The sequence below is a fragment of the Stegostoma tigrinum genome, chromosome 2, assembly GCF_030684315.1.
Source record: "Stegostoma tigrinum isolate sSteTig4 chromosome 2, sSteTig4.hap1, whole genome shotgun sequence".
NCBI classification, from domain to species: Eukaryota; Metazoa; Chordata; class Chondrichthyes; order Orectolobiformes; family Stegostomatidae; genus Stegostoma; species Stegostoma tigrinum.
The window spans coordinates 42,493,599-42,510,716 of record NC_081355.1 but is presented as its reverse complement, the minus strand read 5'-3'; the positions used below and the strand labels follow the sequence as shown (position 1 = coordinate 42,510,716).

Sequence of the window (17,118 nt, the reverse complement as noted above, 5' to 3'; positions counted from 1 at the left end):
CTTTCTTTATATTCCTTATGGGCACCGTACAATTTTAGCTTCCTAAACCTTATATATGCTTCTTCTTTCCTTTTGGCAAAATTCACAACCTCCCTTGTTATCAAGGGACTTTGCCATCCTCGTCCTTCCTCCTTACTGGGACATGCCAGTCCTGAACTCTGTTCAGTAGGTGTTTAAACAACTCCCACATGTCAAACGTGGACCTGCCTGATAGCAGCTCCTCCCAATTAAGTCTCCCTAGCTCCTGCCTAATTCTAACGTAATTTGCCCTCCCCAAATTTAGTACCTTCCTCAAGATCTGACTTATCCTTATTCATACCTATCTTAAGACTTAAGGAGTTGCAACCACCATTTCCAAAATACTGTCCTACTGAAAGGTCAGTCACCTGGCCAGGTTCATTGGCCAAAACAAGGCCCAGTATGGTCTTTCCTCTGATTGGACTATTCACACAACATTTCAAGAAACCCTGTCAACAAATTCTGCCCTGTCTAAGCCTGTCCTAGTCGGAGTTAGGCAAGTTAAAGTCACCCACTATGACAATCCTGTTGTTATTGCATCTTTTCATTAACTGCCGACATATTTGTTCCTCCATGTCTCTGTGGCTATCGGGGTTCTGTAGTACCATCCTATCAAAGTGATAGCACCGACCTTATTTTTGAGCTCTACCGATATTGTCTGAGTGGATAAGCCCTCCAGTGTGTCATCTCTGAGTGCAACTGTGAGATTCTCCCTGAGGAATAATGCAACTCCTCCACCTGTTTAATCTTCCTCTCTATCTCGTCTAAACCAATTAAATCCCGGAACAATGAGAAGCTAGTCCTGTTCTTCTCTCAACCAAGTCTCTGTACTAGCAACAACATTATAGTCCCATGTTCTGATCTAGGCTCTAAGCTCCATCTCCCTTACCTACATTAATCCTTGCATTGAAATAAACACACTTCAGCCGTCCGTACCATCATGTTCATTTATCTATCTCTGCCAGTCCTTCCTTTTGACTTACTGGTCCTAATATGTACCTTCACCTGAATCCCTCCACTTGCTGACCCATTGCTCTGGTGCCCAGTCCCTGCTACTCTAGCTTAAACCCTCCCAAGTAGCACTAATGAACCTCCCTGCAAGGATATTAATTACCGTCCAGTTTAGATGCAGTCCATCTCTCTTGTACAGGGCGCCCCTGCCCCAGAAGATGTCCCAATGATCCAAGAACCTGAAACCCTGCACCAGTTCCTTAGCCACGTATTCATCTGCCCTATCTTTCTATTTTTTTTACTTCACTAGCACGTGGCACTGGTAGTAACCCAGATATTACATTACCCAGACATTAGGGTGGCAAGTGGCTCAGTGGTTAGCACTGTTGCCTCTCAGCACCAGGGACCTAGGTTTGATTCCACCCTTGAGTGACTGTCTGTGTGGAGTTTGCAGATTCTCTCCCTGTCTGCGTGGGTTTCCTCTCCAATTTCCTCCCAGAATCCAAAGATGTGCAGGTTAGGTGGACTGAGCATGCTAAATTGCCCGTAGTGCCCAGGGGTGTGTAAGTTAGACATGAGAAATGCCAGGTTATGGTGAAAGGGTAGAGGAATGGGTCTGGGTGGGATGCTGTTTGGAGGCTCAGTGTAGACTTGTTGGGCTAAGTGGCCTGTCTCCACACTGCAGGGACTCTATAGTGATACAACCCTTGAGATCCTGCTTTTTAGCCTCTTTCCTAACTCACTGTACTCACTCCACAGGACCTCATCCTTCTTTCTACCTGTGTCATTGGTACTAATGTACACAACAACCTCTGGCTGCTCACCATCCTCCTTAAGAATTTCATGCAACTAATCAGAAGCATCCTTGACCCTGACACCAGGGAAGCAACACACCATCCTGGAGTCTCGAATATGGCCAGAGAAACGATTGTCTGCACCCCTAACTAGCGAGTCTGCTACCACTATTGCTCGAGTCAATAAATGTGGACCTGGAAAAGCACAGCAGGTCAGACAGCATCCAAGGACTAGGGAAATCAACATTTTAGGCCAAAACCTTTTGTCAGTACAGGTCCCTTCTGTCCTGATGAAGGGTTTCAGCCTTAAACGTTGACTTCCCTGCTGCTCGGATTCTGTCTGCCCTGCTTTGTTTTTTCAGCTCCATATTTATTGACTCTAGATTCCAGCATCTGTAGTCCTTACTGTCTCCAAACTACTGTCACTTGCTTGGACTTTGCTGGACCCTGCTCTACAACAGAAACATTTGTAGTGCCATTGGCCTGGCTGCAGCTGTTATATTCCCCTGAGAGACTCTCGCTGTGCCCCTCCCCCAAACAGTATCCGAAACGGTACCTGTTAAAGAAGAAAATAGCCACAGGAGAATCCTGCATTACCTGCTTTCCAGTCCCCAATCTACCTAGAATAGAATTCCTACAGTGTGATGCAGGCCATTTGGCCCAGTGAGCCCGCACTGACCCTCTGAAGAGCATCCCACCCAGATTCACCCCTTAACCATATCCCTGTAATCCCCATGGCCAACCTACCTAACCTACACATCCCTTCAGACTATGAACAATTTTGCATGGCTAATCTATTTCACCCACACATATATGGACTATGGAGGAGACCCACACAAAAATAGCTAGCATGTCCAAACTCCATACAGCCTGAGGCTGAAATCGAACCTGGGTACCAGTGTTGTGAGGCAGCAGTGCTAACCAATGAGCTACCAGACCTGACTAAACCTGTGCTGTGATCATCTCCCTATAACTAGTGTCTAGCACACTCTCTGCCTCCTGCGTGCTCCGTAGTGTGTCCAACTGCTGCTCCAACTGAACAATGCAATCTGTGAGGAACTGGTCCCACTTCCTGGTCACACGATACAGTCATCAGGGACACAAGACTGCTCTCTGATCTCCCACCTCTGGCAGGCAGAGCACAACATAGCCCCTTTACACTAAAAAAGATAAAAGAATCTTACTTTGCCCATCTTTCTCACTGATGCCCATTGTTCACCTAAGCCCATATTTGTACCAACCAGCAGCACTTCTACCACATAGCAGCCTTCCTCAAATTATTTTATTGGTAATTTTTAATTAACTGGTTATTTAAATTACAATGCAGTCTTTACAAACAGACCAAGTATCTTCGAGTCTGCAGCAAAGTTTCAAACAACCTGTCTGAATATCTATCTCCTCAAGAGGACGAAGGGAGGATGTAAACACTACAGTAATGTAATGTTTGGGGCTTACCATTCCTTGACAATGGGTTCTTCCAGAAACAGAGTAGCCTTTATTATCAAGTACACTTGAATGAGTGCAGTGAAAAGTTTCTAATATCACTTCTCAGCGTCATCTTAGGTACAGAGTATTTAGGTACGGATACTTTAAGTGTTACTGCAGAGTTAAAAGAATGGTTAGCATTGGAACAGAGTTTAAAAAGTCCAGAATGATAATACAAGTGACCACAAGTACTTAAGTTCCAGTTACTCTCCAACATGAATCTGTGCCTGCCGGACCCAGAACACGATGCCACGATGCCTTCACGGCCGGCCTCCATCCAGAACTCGCTCGGCCTGCGATCCAGTGTTTGTTCATGGTAACTGAGCCGACCTCTCCCAAAATGTTCCTCAGTGATGTCTCTCTGTCAACCTCTATTGGATCTATAATGTTGTTACCCTTTAAAATGCCTCACATTGGTGGCTCTTGCAGTCCTCTCCCTCTCTCCCTCACAGGCCAAGATATTTACTGCACCCCCAATCTAGGTCTGTTGCAGCCATTTTCTTCCCTATTGCGCACTTTTAATTTCCAATATGACGTAAGGTGATAATGAACACTCTTCAACTAGTGGCTGCCAACTCCACTTCTATGTGTCAGTGAGGCCTTGAACATAAAGATCCCCTTCTTTATAACCCTTCCCATTAACCCCATTGCTTTGCAACTCCCCAGGTATCAACATGAGCTTTCACAAGCCCACCCCTCCCCTTTAGTGCCTGGCAAATGAGATGACCATGCCAGATGTGGTCATTCACTGTGCCTCTCCTTAAAGCCACTATACCCTTGCATGTGGACAAAAGCCCCTCCCACATTACCCAATTCTCATTACTCCTTTACAAATTTACAAATACAATTGCGCCCCCCATGTCACAATTTGCTACCCTTCCTTCAAAACACCATCGCACATTCCCCTGAGTCTGCAACTGCCAACCTTGACAAATATGTCCCTGATTCTCCTTTCCATGGCAACTACAACCCTTTCACCCCCTTGCAAGCCCTTTTCTCCTTAGCTTCTGTGGACAGACCCAATAGACTAACCATGGCCCACCCAATCGAGTGACCTAACTTTGCCCTGGCCAAGAAGTTCGCAGACCCCTGACAGAAATCTATGCATCTCCCCAACCTCATTAGCCCTAACTCCACCACATCAGACTGGCTGCTATGGAGCCACAGGACTGACATGACCACTCCCTGAACTACCGAGACACAGACTCCCTGACAAAGATCATCACGGCCAATCCTTCAAACTGTATCGGTATCAGGTGCTGCCCTTGACTAACATTATTAGGACCTTCTGACTTATGGGTGCTTTGAAGACTTTGGTGAGTACTACTCCATAAAGCTTTAAAACATGGCCTCTTGTTTCTACAGATAGTGTTTCACAGGTGTCAGATTGACATAATACACTGTCATACAAGGTGAATATCCCTTTGACTGAGGACTGCTTCCTAAGGGCAAGCCACCTTGTTGTGTGACTGCGCTAATTGACACAGCAGGGCAAGGCAGAGATGCTGTAAGTGTCCAGGTAGGTGCTAAGTAATCTAGTGCTGAGAGAGCAAGCCAGAAGCCCTGAGATGCAGCTTCATCCAGTCCATGAGCTGCGTGTCTATGTGCACGCAAAATGGGGTTCTTATTGCAGTTTTTCAACGCTAGTTACCAGTGTGCCCTTAAATGCAAGTGTGTATCTTCTAAGCGTCTTTCAAGTGGATGGGAAAGCTACCATGAGGATTGTGAGGAGTTGTCAAATGTTGGATGTCAATGTCTGTGGATGAGAGATGCATTCGACTACCCCAATATGTCATTTGGTGCTGAGCAAAATGGAGGCTGTATGCGGCCAGCGGTTAGCTGATGTTGCCAGGTACACACTTTGACTCCCGTGTCAAGAATACTTGACAACTAGCTTGTTCACCATGTTTATTTGATAGGAAGCTGCATATTAATGAGGTGAATTGTGCCATTAATAAGGTGTTTAGTGCTACCTAGTAAGAAACTCACCTTTCCACCATGCAGACGTATGAAAGATGCAGCAAATTGCTCCCAAAGCTGAGATAGGCCTCATTAGACTTCTGATGCAATTCTCCTACGTGTCTCGTCGTAGCTCATGGCATTCAGGCCCATATAAGATCCCATTGATCCCATAAGCTTATGACCAATGCCACAAAGTAGGATCAGGAACTGTATGACCACTTCCATCGAGTAGTGACAACAAACAGGAGGAATGTCTAGGAAGGCAATCCTCTGACTGAATCTTGAACCCTGTGTTGGGGTGATCGTCACCTGAAAGCTGAATCTCCGTGTTCATCCCTTCATCCCTTTTGATGTGGCAGGTGATTGAGTAGATGGCTACTGAGGTGTTGCTGGGGTGGTACTCTAATCTTGTCAGATCCAGAGTAAAAGCAGTTATGCTCAACTTGAAGGTTGACAGCTAGGAAGAACAGATAAAGAAGCATAATCCCTAAAATAGTGGAAATCAACTCTGAAGCAGTAAAAACATACAGTCAAAACAAGTAATGTGGGTTTGTCTTCCCCTCGGCAATAAAGCAGATCTGAGATCTTGGCATTTGGATTTCTTAGATATTGCTTGTTCATCCACCTCAAATCTCACTGTCCTTTTGTCTTGATTTCTATGCTGAGTTTCACAAAACTTAGGAATAATGTAAGATAATAAAATGTGAGGCTGGATGAACACAGCAGGCCCAGCAGCATCTCAGGAGCACAAAAGCTGATGTTTCGGGCCTAGACCCTTCATCAGGACAGTTCAAGTTCAACTCCAGAGTAAGAACAGTTCTTAATGAACATTTTAGACACTGTACTGCATGTCCCACAAGTCATTCCCATGCTGACCAGGTGGCACAGTGTCTCAGTGGTTAGCACTGCTGCCTCACAGTACCAGGGACCTGGATTTGATTCCCTTTTCAGGAGACTGTCTGTATAAAATAATAGAATCCCTACAGTGTGGAAGCAGGCCAATCAGCCCATTGATTCCACACCGACTCTCTGAAGAGTATTCCACCAATATCCATTCCTATCCCTATAACCCTGAATTTTCATGTGGCCAATCCACCTAACCTGGACATCCTTGGAGTTTTCATATTTTCCCTATGTCTGCATGGGTTTCCTCCGAGTGCTCTGATTTCTTCCCTTAGTCCAAACTTACACAGGGTAGGTGGATTAGCCATGGAAAACACAGGATTACAGGGTTAGGGTAGGGGGCTGGATCAGGATGAATGCTCTTTGCAGGGTCACTGTGAACTTGATGGGCTGAATGTCCTGCTTCCACAATGTGGGGATCCTATGATTCTATGATCATGCTCTGGTTAAAGACAGAGGACAGCGGGTTACATAGAACATAGAACATTACAGCACAGTACAGGCCCTTCGGCCCTCGATGTTGTGCCGACCTGTCATACCGATCTGAAGCCCATCTAACCTACACTATTCCATGTACGTCCATATGCTTATCCTAAAGTTGCTGTTTGCTGCCAAGAAACAGGCACTTAGAACCCATTTAACTATGTTCCTGCTTGTAAACTCGCTCACATTTTGCAGTTAAAATCCCTTTTCCTCTCCCTCAGACTCTATTCCTGATTGTAATTTCCTTGCTCTCCTTTTCCTCAAAGACTTTGTGCACAACTGTATCGGCTTATGTCTTTCTATAACTGCCGCTTCCTTTGCCTCTTTTCTTTCTCACTCAGTCCCTCAATTTTTTTTTTAGAATCCCTACCATGTAGAAGCAGGTGATTCGGTCCAATATGTTCCACGTCAACTCTCTGAAGAGCATCCCACCGAGACCCATCCCCCTACCCTGTCCCTGTAACCCTGCATTTCCCATGGTTACTGCACCTTACCAACACATCCCTGAACACTAGAGGGAATTTAGAATAGCCACATCACCTAACGTGCACATCTTTGCACTGTGGGAGGATCTGAATTATACCCATTCTGACTTTCATAAGAATTAGGAGCAGGAGTAGGCAGTTCAGTCCCTCGAGCCTGTTCTGTCTTTTAATATGAACATGACTGATTTCATATCTATCACAACTCCACTTTCCTGCTTTCTCTTCATAACTCTTTAAATCATTACTAATTAAAAATATGTCTATCTCTTCCTTAAATTTACTCAATATCCCAGTATCCATCACATTCTGGTAGTGAATTCCACAGATTTACAACCCCTTGAGAGAAGTAATTTCTCCTCATCTCTGTTTTAAATCTCCTATACCTTATCCTAAAACTCTGACCTCTCAGCCTAGACTGTCCACTTTACATTTTGTTTGTCAATCCCCTTCAGCATCTAATATACTTCAATCAGATCTTGCATTTTTTTCAACTCTGTCTACAGTATAAACCTAAACTGCTCAACCTCTTTTCATAAACCAAACCCCTCATCTCTGGATTCAAACTATTAAACCTCCTCTGAACTGCCTTCAATGCAACTATATCCCTCATCAAGTAAGGGTATCAAAATTACATGCAGTCCTCAATGTGCAGTCTCACTAATGCCTTGTACCTTTGCAGCAACACTTCCCTACTTCTATGCTCTATTCCTATAGAAATAAATGCTAAAATTCCACTCTCCTTCCTTATTACCTGCTTCACCTGCATAGTGGTTTTCTGTGATTCATGTGTAAGGACATCTAGATCTCTGTGTACTGACGCATTCTGAGGTTTCTCTATATTTAAATATATTGTTTCTCAGTTCCTCTGAACAAAATGGGTAACCTCACATATCCACATTAAACTTTATCTGACAAAAGTTGGCCCAATCACCCAACCTTTCCATTTGAAAATGTTTTTTCCTTTCCACCGTTTTTGTATCACACTTAGAGTATTGCATTCAATTCTGGTCATCGCATTCTGTGAATAATTTGGAGGCTTTGGAGTGGGAGCAGAAGAGGTTTACCAGAATGCTGCCTGAATTAGAGTCTATGAGCTATAAGGAGAGGCTAGAAAAACTCAGGTTGTTTTCTCTGGAGGAGCAGAGGCTGAGAGGAAACATGATAGCAGTCTGTAAAATTTTGAGATGCATAAGCAGTCAGAATCATTTTCTCAGAGGTGAAATGTTTAACACTAGGGGCCATGTATTTAAGGTGAGAGGGGGAATGTTCAAGAGAGATGTGAGGAGCAAATTTTTTACGCAGAGTGGTAGGAATCTCGAAAGTGCTGCCAGGGCTCTGGTGGAGGCAGACACAATACGGGCATTTAAGGGACTTTTAGAAAAGCACATGAATATCAAGAAGTGGAGGGATATGAACCAAGGCCAGACAGAGTGATTAATTTGATGTCACATTCAGCATAACATTCTGGGCCAAAGGCCCTGTGCCTGTGCTGTACAGTTCTATGTTCTATCTGTGAATTTTGCTATAGTACTTTCTATGCCTGCATCCAAGACATTAGCATAGATTGTAAATAGTTGGGGCCTGAGAACTGAATTCTGTGACGCACACACATTTTGCCAGCAAGAAAAAGACCAACTCTTTGCTTTCTGTTGGTTAGTTAGTCAATGCTCTACCAAGCTAATAAATTACACCCAATCCTGTGTGATCTGACTATTAATATTTTGTGTGGCAACTTATTAAATGTCTTCTGGAAATGCAAATATACTGAATCTACAGGATCCCCATTATCTACTTTCCTTGTTATGTCTTAAAATAACTCTTCCTTGTTATATCTTTAAAAAACCTTCATAAAACCATGCTGACTGTGATGAATTGTGTTCTGATTTTGCAAATGACCTATTATTACTTTCTGAATAATGGACTCTAAATATATCCTAACTATAGTATTCCATCAATATTGGAACAGGAAAACTCAAAATTCCTTATATACCAGCCATCTGGTGCACTTATTTCAGTATTTGGATACTTTTAATGACATCATAATTATTTCATCAAAATTCTGAAAAGCAGATGACTCCAATGGGACTTCCAATGTATTGGAACAAAATGAAATAAATAAAAGCATCATGAAAAGAATGTGTGCTGTTTTAGCTTAGTTTGTATGAAATTTACCATGTAGATATGTTACCAGCATTAGGACTCTTTTCAGGACATGTACAGCATTTGGCAGTTGCTGAGTGTACAAGTTGTCAGTCTCAAAAGAGAGTCAGAAAGGAGGCATGAAAGAAAGAAAGAAATTGGTGCAAATTAAAATAATTTCCAGACACTGTGAGCATAATGCAGTAATAGCATGGGACTGTGCATGACTTTCTTCAGATGAAAAGACAGTGGCAGACTTCGTGACAAAAATGTGTAACATTTTATTCCAGGACCTGCGTTGTGGACTCTGAGTTTGGGTTGTAAAGATCTTTAGCAGCCAATCCAATTCATATAAGTTTTGTAGAGAATGATGACAGTGTTGTAGCAGACACTGCTTTGAAGTGACATTGTATACAGAATGATCCTAATCTTTTTAAACAGGCGATTAAGCCAGAGGCCAACTGCAGAGGAACTGGAACAACGAAACATCCTGAAACGTAAGTATTGATGCCTCTTTATGAAAATCTGATAAAATATTAAGCTCTAATTCAGTAGTCATAAAGTGCCAAATGCTGCTTTTCACTGTCTGAATTGCAAAAAAGAGACAAAAGAGGTTTGAATTTCTGATGCCGGGAAAGCTGTATTTTGACCTGATATCCATATGCTATTCCGATGTGGTTTATCTTCTGTCATTAGAAAATACGTTACTTCTGCATTGTTGTGAAAGTAATGAATAGTGCAATGCCTTGTGAAAAACTGGCATTCTACACCCTGTAGTCAAACCTCCAAAAAGTTGATCAACTGGGCAAGAGCTAACTAGAGTAAGGAAAAGAGTAGCAAGCATTTGTTTTGCATTCATTCACAGAATGAGGGTGTTGTTGGCTGCACCACATTTATTGCCCATCCCTAATTGCCAGAGGGCAGATAAGAGTCAGTCACATTGCTGTGGGTCTGGAGTCACATGTATGCCAGACCAGATAAGAATGGTAGTTTCCTTCCCTAAAGAACCAGATAGGTTTTTCCGACAATTGATGCTGGATTTATGGTCATCATTAGACTTTTTATAGTGAGCGTAATGAGGTAAGCCAAGTGGACCATATAGAATATGAGTTCCCGATTGGAGCTGTTCATCTGGTCCAATCAGGGAGCCACAGCTGATAGATATAAACAGGAGTGTTAGAGGTTCTGCTCAATCTGAGAGCTGGCTCTGAGGAAGCTGGTTTAGTTTCAGTGACGCTCCATGTGGAAATAATGGGTGACTTAGTGACAGAATATCAATCTCTGTGGAGTTATTTCAGTGCAATGAGAGAAAACAACACTCTTGAAGAAATTTGTTTGCAACAGTTGTCTTTGAGTTGGGGTAAACGCTTCTGGCATCATGTTGTTATCTGAGAAGCTTGACTCCTTCGATCCTGCCGTCAAAGACTGGGCCCAGTATGTGGAAAGAATGCATTACGTTTCCTGGAGAAGTTACATTGGGGCAGATGAAAAGCAACAGTAATTCTCCTGACAGCTTGCAGACCTGCAGCTTTTTCAATTATTAGGAGCGTAACATTCCCTGAGGTACCAGGTACGAAAACCTTTGAAGAGTTGATGGATTTGGTTAAGGAATATTATTATTTCAAGCTTCCTCTAATTCTGAGATGCAATTGGTTTTACTCAGTAATTTGAGAATGAGGGTAATCCGTATTGGGATTTTTGACTAGTTTAAGATCACTGAAGAAGCACGTGACTTCGGTTTAATCCTTAATGAGAGTCTGAGAAACTGTTTTGCATGTGGGATTAATGATGTAACCACGCAAAAGCACCTTGATAGCTGAGCCCAATTGGAGTAGCAGGTAGTGAAGGGGACTGTCAGAGATTACAGCAGAATGTAGATAGACTGGAGAGTTGGGCAGATAAATGGCAGATGGAGTTCAATCCGGGCAAATGCGAGGTGATGCATTTTGGAAGATCCAATTCAAGGGCAAACTATACAGTAAATGGAAACGTCCTAGGGCAAATTGATGAACAGAGAGATCTGGGTGTTCAGGTACATTGTTCCCTGAAGGTGGCAACGCGGGTCAATAGGGGGGTGGTCAAGAAGGCATACAGCATGCTGGATGGGGTATTAAGTACAAGAGTTGGCAGATCGTTACAGATGTATAAGACTTTGGTTTGGCCACATTATGAGTACTGTGTATAGTTCTGGTCGCCACATTACCAAAAAGATGTGGACGCTTCGGAGACGGTACAGAGGAGGTTCACCAGGATGTTGCTGGTATGGACCGTGCTATCTATGAAGAGAGGTTGAGTAGATTAAGATTATTTTCATTAGAAAGATGGAGATTGAGGGGGGAACCTGATTGAGGTGTACAAAATCACGAGGGGTATAGACAGGGTGGATAGCAAGAAGCTTTTTCCCAGAGTGGGGGACTCAATTACTAGGGGTCATGAGTTCAAAGTGAGAGGAGGAAAGTTTAAGGGAGATATGCGTGGAAAGTTCTTTATGCAGAGGGTGGTGGGTGCCTGGAACGCGTTGCCAGCAGAGGTGGTAGACACAGCCGCGTTAGCATCTTTTAAGATGTATCTGGACAGGTACATGGATGGGCGGGGAGCAAATGGACACAGACCCTTAGAAAATAGATGACAGGCTAGACAGCAGGCTTGGAGGGCTGAAGGGCCTGTTTCTGTGCTGTAATTTTCTTCTCTTTGTTCTTGGACTTCAAGAAGACACTATAACTGGCTTAATCATTGGAAAATGGAGCATGTGAGTTGCAGGGTATTCCAATGGAAGTAGACACCCTCACCAATCCAGCTGAGCTTGGGGAACCCTGCTTGTGTAAAGGCAATTGCGTAGACTCATTTAGGCCGTATCCTGAACAGAGGGAATCTAAATCAGCCCACAGCAAAGCGGTAAAACAAAGCTAGGTTTCGGCCAAATGGTGTAAATTTTCTTCAGGATGCAGGCTGGCAAGCCATTGTAGTTGCTGTCAGTATGCAGACTCCAGGCAGCAAATGATTCCCACTAGACCTAAATTAAGTATCATATTATCTTTGAATCCCTACAGGTGGAGGCAGGCCATGTAGCCCATCAAGTCCACACCAACCCAGACCCACCACCTCCTATCCTATCCTTGTAACCCTGAATTCCCCATGCCTAATCCACTTAGCCCACACATCACTGGACACTATGGGCAATTTAGCATGGCCAATCCACTTAACTTGTACATTTTTGGATTGTCGGAGGAAACTGGAGCATCTGAAGGAAACCCATGCAGACACAGGGAGAATCTCCAGATGGTCACCAAGAGGGGAATCAAACCCAGTCCCTGGCGCTGTGAGGCACCAGTGCTAACCACTGAGCCACTGTGCTGAGCATTCACAGGCCAGTATCCAGGAGACAGCACCCCAGGATGGTCCACCAACATCTGGTTTGGAACAGTTAAATTGCTCAGCAACGTCCAAAACAGAAACAGTCAAAATAAATGTCTGATTAAATGGTCACCCACTTCTAACGGAGTTCGATACTGGTGTGGCCATTTCAGTGATCACAGAACCAGTCTTTAACAAAATTCACACTGAACTCCAACCCTTAAGTTTGCAAGACCTCGGCTAGGTTGAGAACCTGTATCATGGAACTTTAACTTCATTTCTGGTCTTTTATGAGAAGCAGTTGATCCAGTTACCACTGATTGCGGTAAAAAGGCTTGAGCCCAGGCTTGATGGGGCAGAATTGGTTGAGAAAGATTCACCTTGATTAGCACAACATTTTCAATTAGAAAATTGTTGCCTAAGTGAAGTCCTAATTAAATACTGGGAAATTCTTTCAGGGAGGTCTAGGGGCTATCAAAGGAGCCAAGCCCACCTTGCATTTTGACCAGGAAGCAATTTCATGATTCTGCAAGGCCTGCCCAGTGCCATTTGCCTTATGGACAAAAGTAGAGGCCGAAATCAGGAGGCTGCAAAGCAAAAGAATCATCAAACCAGTTCAGTTTGCAGAATAGGCAGCACAGTCATACCAATTGTGAAGCCTGACGGGTCAGTTTGTCTTTGTGGGGATCTTAAACAGTCAGCCACAGTTCATGGCTGGGTAAATATCTAATCCGTTGCATGGATGATTTGTACACAAAGTTGGCAGGGGAGCTGTCCTTCACGACATGAACCATGTGTATTTGCAGTTGCAGTTGGATGAGGATTCCGGAAAGAATGCTACAATTAACACCCATAAGGGTATCATACCAATGTACAAGACTGACAACACCCCAAATGGCAATCTGTGTAATGTTTCAGCAGATGATGGGGAACATTTTATAAGGTCTATGCTGCATTGCCATTGATCTAGATGACATGCTAATAACAGAAGACCAATAAGGGACACGTAGAGAATGTTTCTCCCAGGTGAGCATTTGCCTCAGAAGGAAAAAATGTGTGTTCCCCAGTGAGCAACAGAGTCAACAAAACTGGGTTGCACGCATTATAAGATAAAGTGAGAGTGATCAAAGGTGCCCCGGCTTCCAATCTGTACCGGAGCTTAGGTCTTTTCTTCGGCTGGTGAATTATTATGAGAAGTTTATACATAACCTGTTGTTAGTCCTGGCATCTTTGCATAAACTCTTTTTAAAAAGGGTTAGCCTTGAAAATGACCACGTAGCCAAGCCATAGCTTCCAGGGAAGTAAAGAAATGGCTATCAAACTCTAAGTTGTTCAGCACACTACGATCCCAAGCAAGATCTGATATTAACATGCAATACCTCCCCATAAGGGCATTTGCCTCCCCTTACATATTATGGGGCACAGGTAACCCACCAGGGAATCAATTCCAGCTGTTGGGGGAGGCTTTAAACTGGTGGGGAATGGAGCATGAAGCAAATGTAAAGTCCAGAGCAAGGACTAATCAGATGTAGATGGAATGCCAGGACAGTCCAGCAGTTGGAGAAAACATGGGCAGTATAAGACACATGGGAGATTTGGAAAACTAAATTGTATCTATTTTAATGTAAGGAGCTTGATTAGTAAAGCAGGTTAACTCAAGTGGGAATATTGTGTTATTGCAATCGCAGAGACATAGTTGAAGGCAGGATAGCCCTGGCAGCTCAACTTTCCAGGGTATAGAAGTTTCAGGCAGTATGGTAGGCGGAGGTGAGTGGTTTGGCAGGTGGAGGAGTAAGAAAAGTGGGGCCATTTCATTATTGATAATGGAAACCATCACTGCAGTAATTATGGAATAAGTCTCAGAAAAGGCCATCTGGGTAGACTTAGAAATAAAAAGAGGCAATTACTTTGCTGGGATTATACTAAAGGCCTCCCAACAGTCAGAGGCAGATATATAGAGGAGCAGATATGTAAGCAAACACAGAAAGGTGTGACACAAACAGGGTTATAGTTGTAGGGACTACAACTTTCCTAACATTATCTGCGATTGTCTTAATGTGAAAGGATCAGATGGGGTGGAATTTTCAAAGTGCATCCAGGAGAGCTTTTTGTGCCAATATTTAGACAATCCTGCTAGAGATGGGACAGTGCTAAATCTAATCCTCGGGAATGAAGCCAGCACAGTGGTTTAAGTTTCAATGGTTGAGCATTTTGGGAACTGTGACCATAAGTCTATAAGTTTCAAAGTCATTATGAAAAGGGAAAAAGATGATGCAGGATTTAAGTGTCTAATTCAGAAGAAGACTGTTTTCAATATTATTAGGCAGGATCTGGCAAACACAGACTGGGAGCATCCAAGATAACAAAGTGTGTAGCTGGATGAACACAGCAGGCCAAGCAGCATCTTAGGAGCACAAAAGCTGATGTTTTGGGCCCAGACCCTTCATCAGAGGAAGGGTCTAGGCCTGAAACATCAGCTTCTGTGCTCCTAAGATGCTGCTTGGCCTACTGTTAATCCAGCTTCACACTTTGTTATCTTGGATTCTCCAGCATCTGCAGTTGGCATTATCGCTGATAGACTGGGAGCAGCTACTTGTGGGTAAGCCTACATTTGGAAAATAGGAGTCTTTTAAAAGTAGAAAAGTGAGCATTCAGGGCTAATGTCTTCCTTGAAGAGTGAAGGGCAAGGGCAGCAGGTGCAAGGAACCTTGGAATATCAGGGGCTATCAAGAGTTTGATAAAGAAAAGAAAGTGTAGGAGAAACAGGGAAGGCCCTTCAAAAGTATAGAGAGTGTAGGAGATTGCTTAAAAAATAAGAAGGACCAGGAAATATCCTTGACAGATTAGATCAAAAACCTCAAGGCTTTTTTTACAGTTATATTAAGAGCAAGAGGATTATCAGGGAAAGGGTAGGAATTACTAGAGATGAAAGGGACAACCTGTGCATGGAGCCAGTGGCTGTGGCTTAGATTTTAAATAAATACTTCTCAACTTTATTCACAGAGGAGAATGAAATTGCAGCCTGGGATTTCACCTGGGATGGTGAGGTTCTAGAACATGGAAGATTAATAAGGAGGAGGTATTCAGCATTTTAACAGACATACAGGGGCACATATCTCTAGGGCCTCCATCTTGGCACACCCACACCTGCTATAGAAAAAGCATCAGCCTTGGAAATGGTCTCGTAGCCAAGAAGTAGCCTTTAGGGAAGTGAAAAGGCAGCTATTATCATCTAAGGTGTTCACCTGCTACAATCTGAAGCAAGCGGTGATGCTGACATGTGATGACTCCCCATACAGTACTGGGTACTGTTAGCTCATTGGTGGCCCAATGGAGAAGAACCCCCAATAGCGTATGCTTCCCAGACTTTAGCTCATTATAAACACAAATAAAGGAAGGTTTAGTGGTCATCTTTGGTGTGAGGTTAGTTCCACCAGTACTTTTAAAGATGGAAATTTGTCATAGTAACAGATCACAAACCCCTGCTAGGGCTACTGAAGGAAGTCAAGGCAGTGGTGTCCAAAGCTTCTGGCAAAGTTCAGCATTGGGCCCTTATTCTCAGCTCATGCAAGTGGACGTTAGAACACTGTCCAGGAAGTCAAGCAGCAAATACGGATGCCTTGAGCCACCTCCTACTGGCACCTCCCATCCTTCCAGTCACCTTCAACAATATCTGACTGTGGACACAAAAAGACCCTGTCCGAGTGAAATTAAAACAGTCGATAGTAATGGGGGAAACAGAAGACCTGTAACTACCAGGATTGAAACCTTTCTGGACTTGGTGAGACCAGATCACTGTAGAAGACGACATATTACAATGGGGAGCAAAGGCGATTGTCCTGAGTAAAAGTCACTGAATCCACCAGGGTAATCTGAGGTTTCCAAGATGAAGATGCTGATAAGAAACCATATCTGGTGGCCAGGGTTGGATACCAACTGCAGTGCTGGGGCAGTGCTCAGAATGCCAACAGGGACAAAATTTGCCACCAGCAGTGCCCCCACAGTTGTGGGAATGGCCAGGTAAACTCTGAACGGGGTTGCATGTTGACTGTGCCGGTCCTTTCATAGGCTCAATGACATTGTGGGCACCTATTCAAAGTAGTAGACGTGCACAACATCCACTCGACAAACTCAGGGATGACATTTGAGGAGCAGCGAGTATTATTTGTGATACACAGACTCCCGAAAGTATTGATCACGGATATTGGAACATCATTTACCAGCAGGAAAGTTGAGTATTTCCTGAAATCGAATGGCATTCAGCACAGTTCCTAGAGCAGTTCAAACATTGAAGGCAGGCTTAAAGAAGCAGCCTACAGTGTCACTTGATACCAAAGTGTCCCAGTTCCTGTTCAGTTATAGGGCCACCTCTCACACAGCAGCAGGGATAACTCCGGCGGAGTTGCTGATGGGGAGATTAAACCTGATATTTTCAGACCTGTGGGTGAGGGTGAAATGGCAGCAGGAACCCCGATGCCAGCTATATGCTTCCTCTAAGTGAGAGAGACAAATTAATTCGGGGATGAAGTTTGGTGCAGGAACCG

At 43.7% G+C, this 17,118-nt stretch overlaps 1 protein-coding gene across 10 annotated transcripts in view; it reads left to right on the top strand.

Moving 5' to 3' along the window:
- phactr1 (phosphatase and actin regulator 1) overlaps positions 1-17,118 on the top strand; it is a 537,086-nt gene that overhangs the window by 502,071 nt on the left and 17,897 nt on the right. For all 10 annotated transcript variants that reach the window (XM_059653713.1, XM_059653742.1, XM_059653702.1 and 7 more), the window contains one exon: positions 9,662-9,717. In XM_059653713.1, coding sequence (XP_059509696.1) covers positions 9,662-9,717 — 56 coding nt within the window. The remainder of the gene's footprint in view (positions 1-9,661; positions 9,718-17,118) is intronic.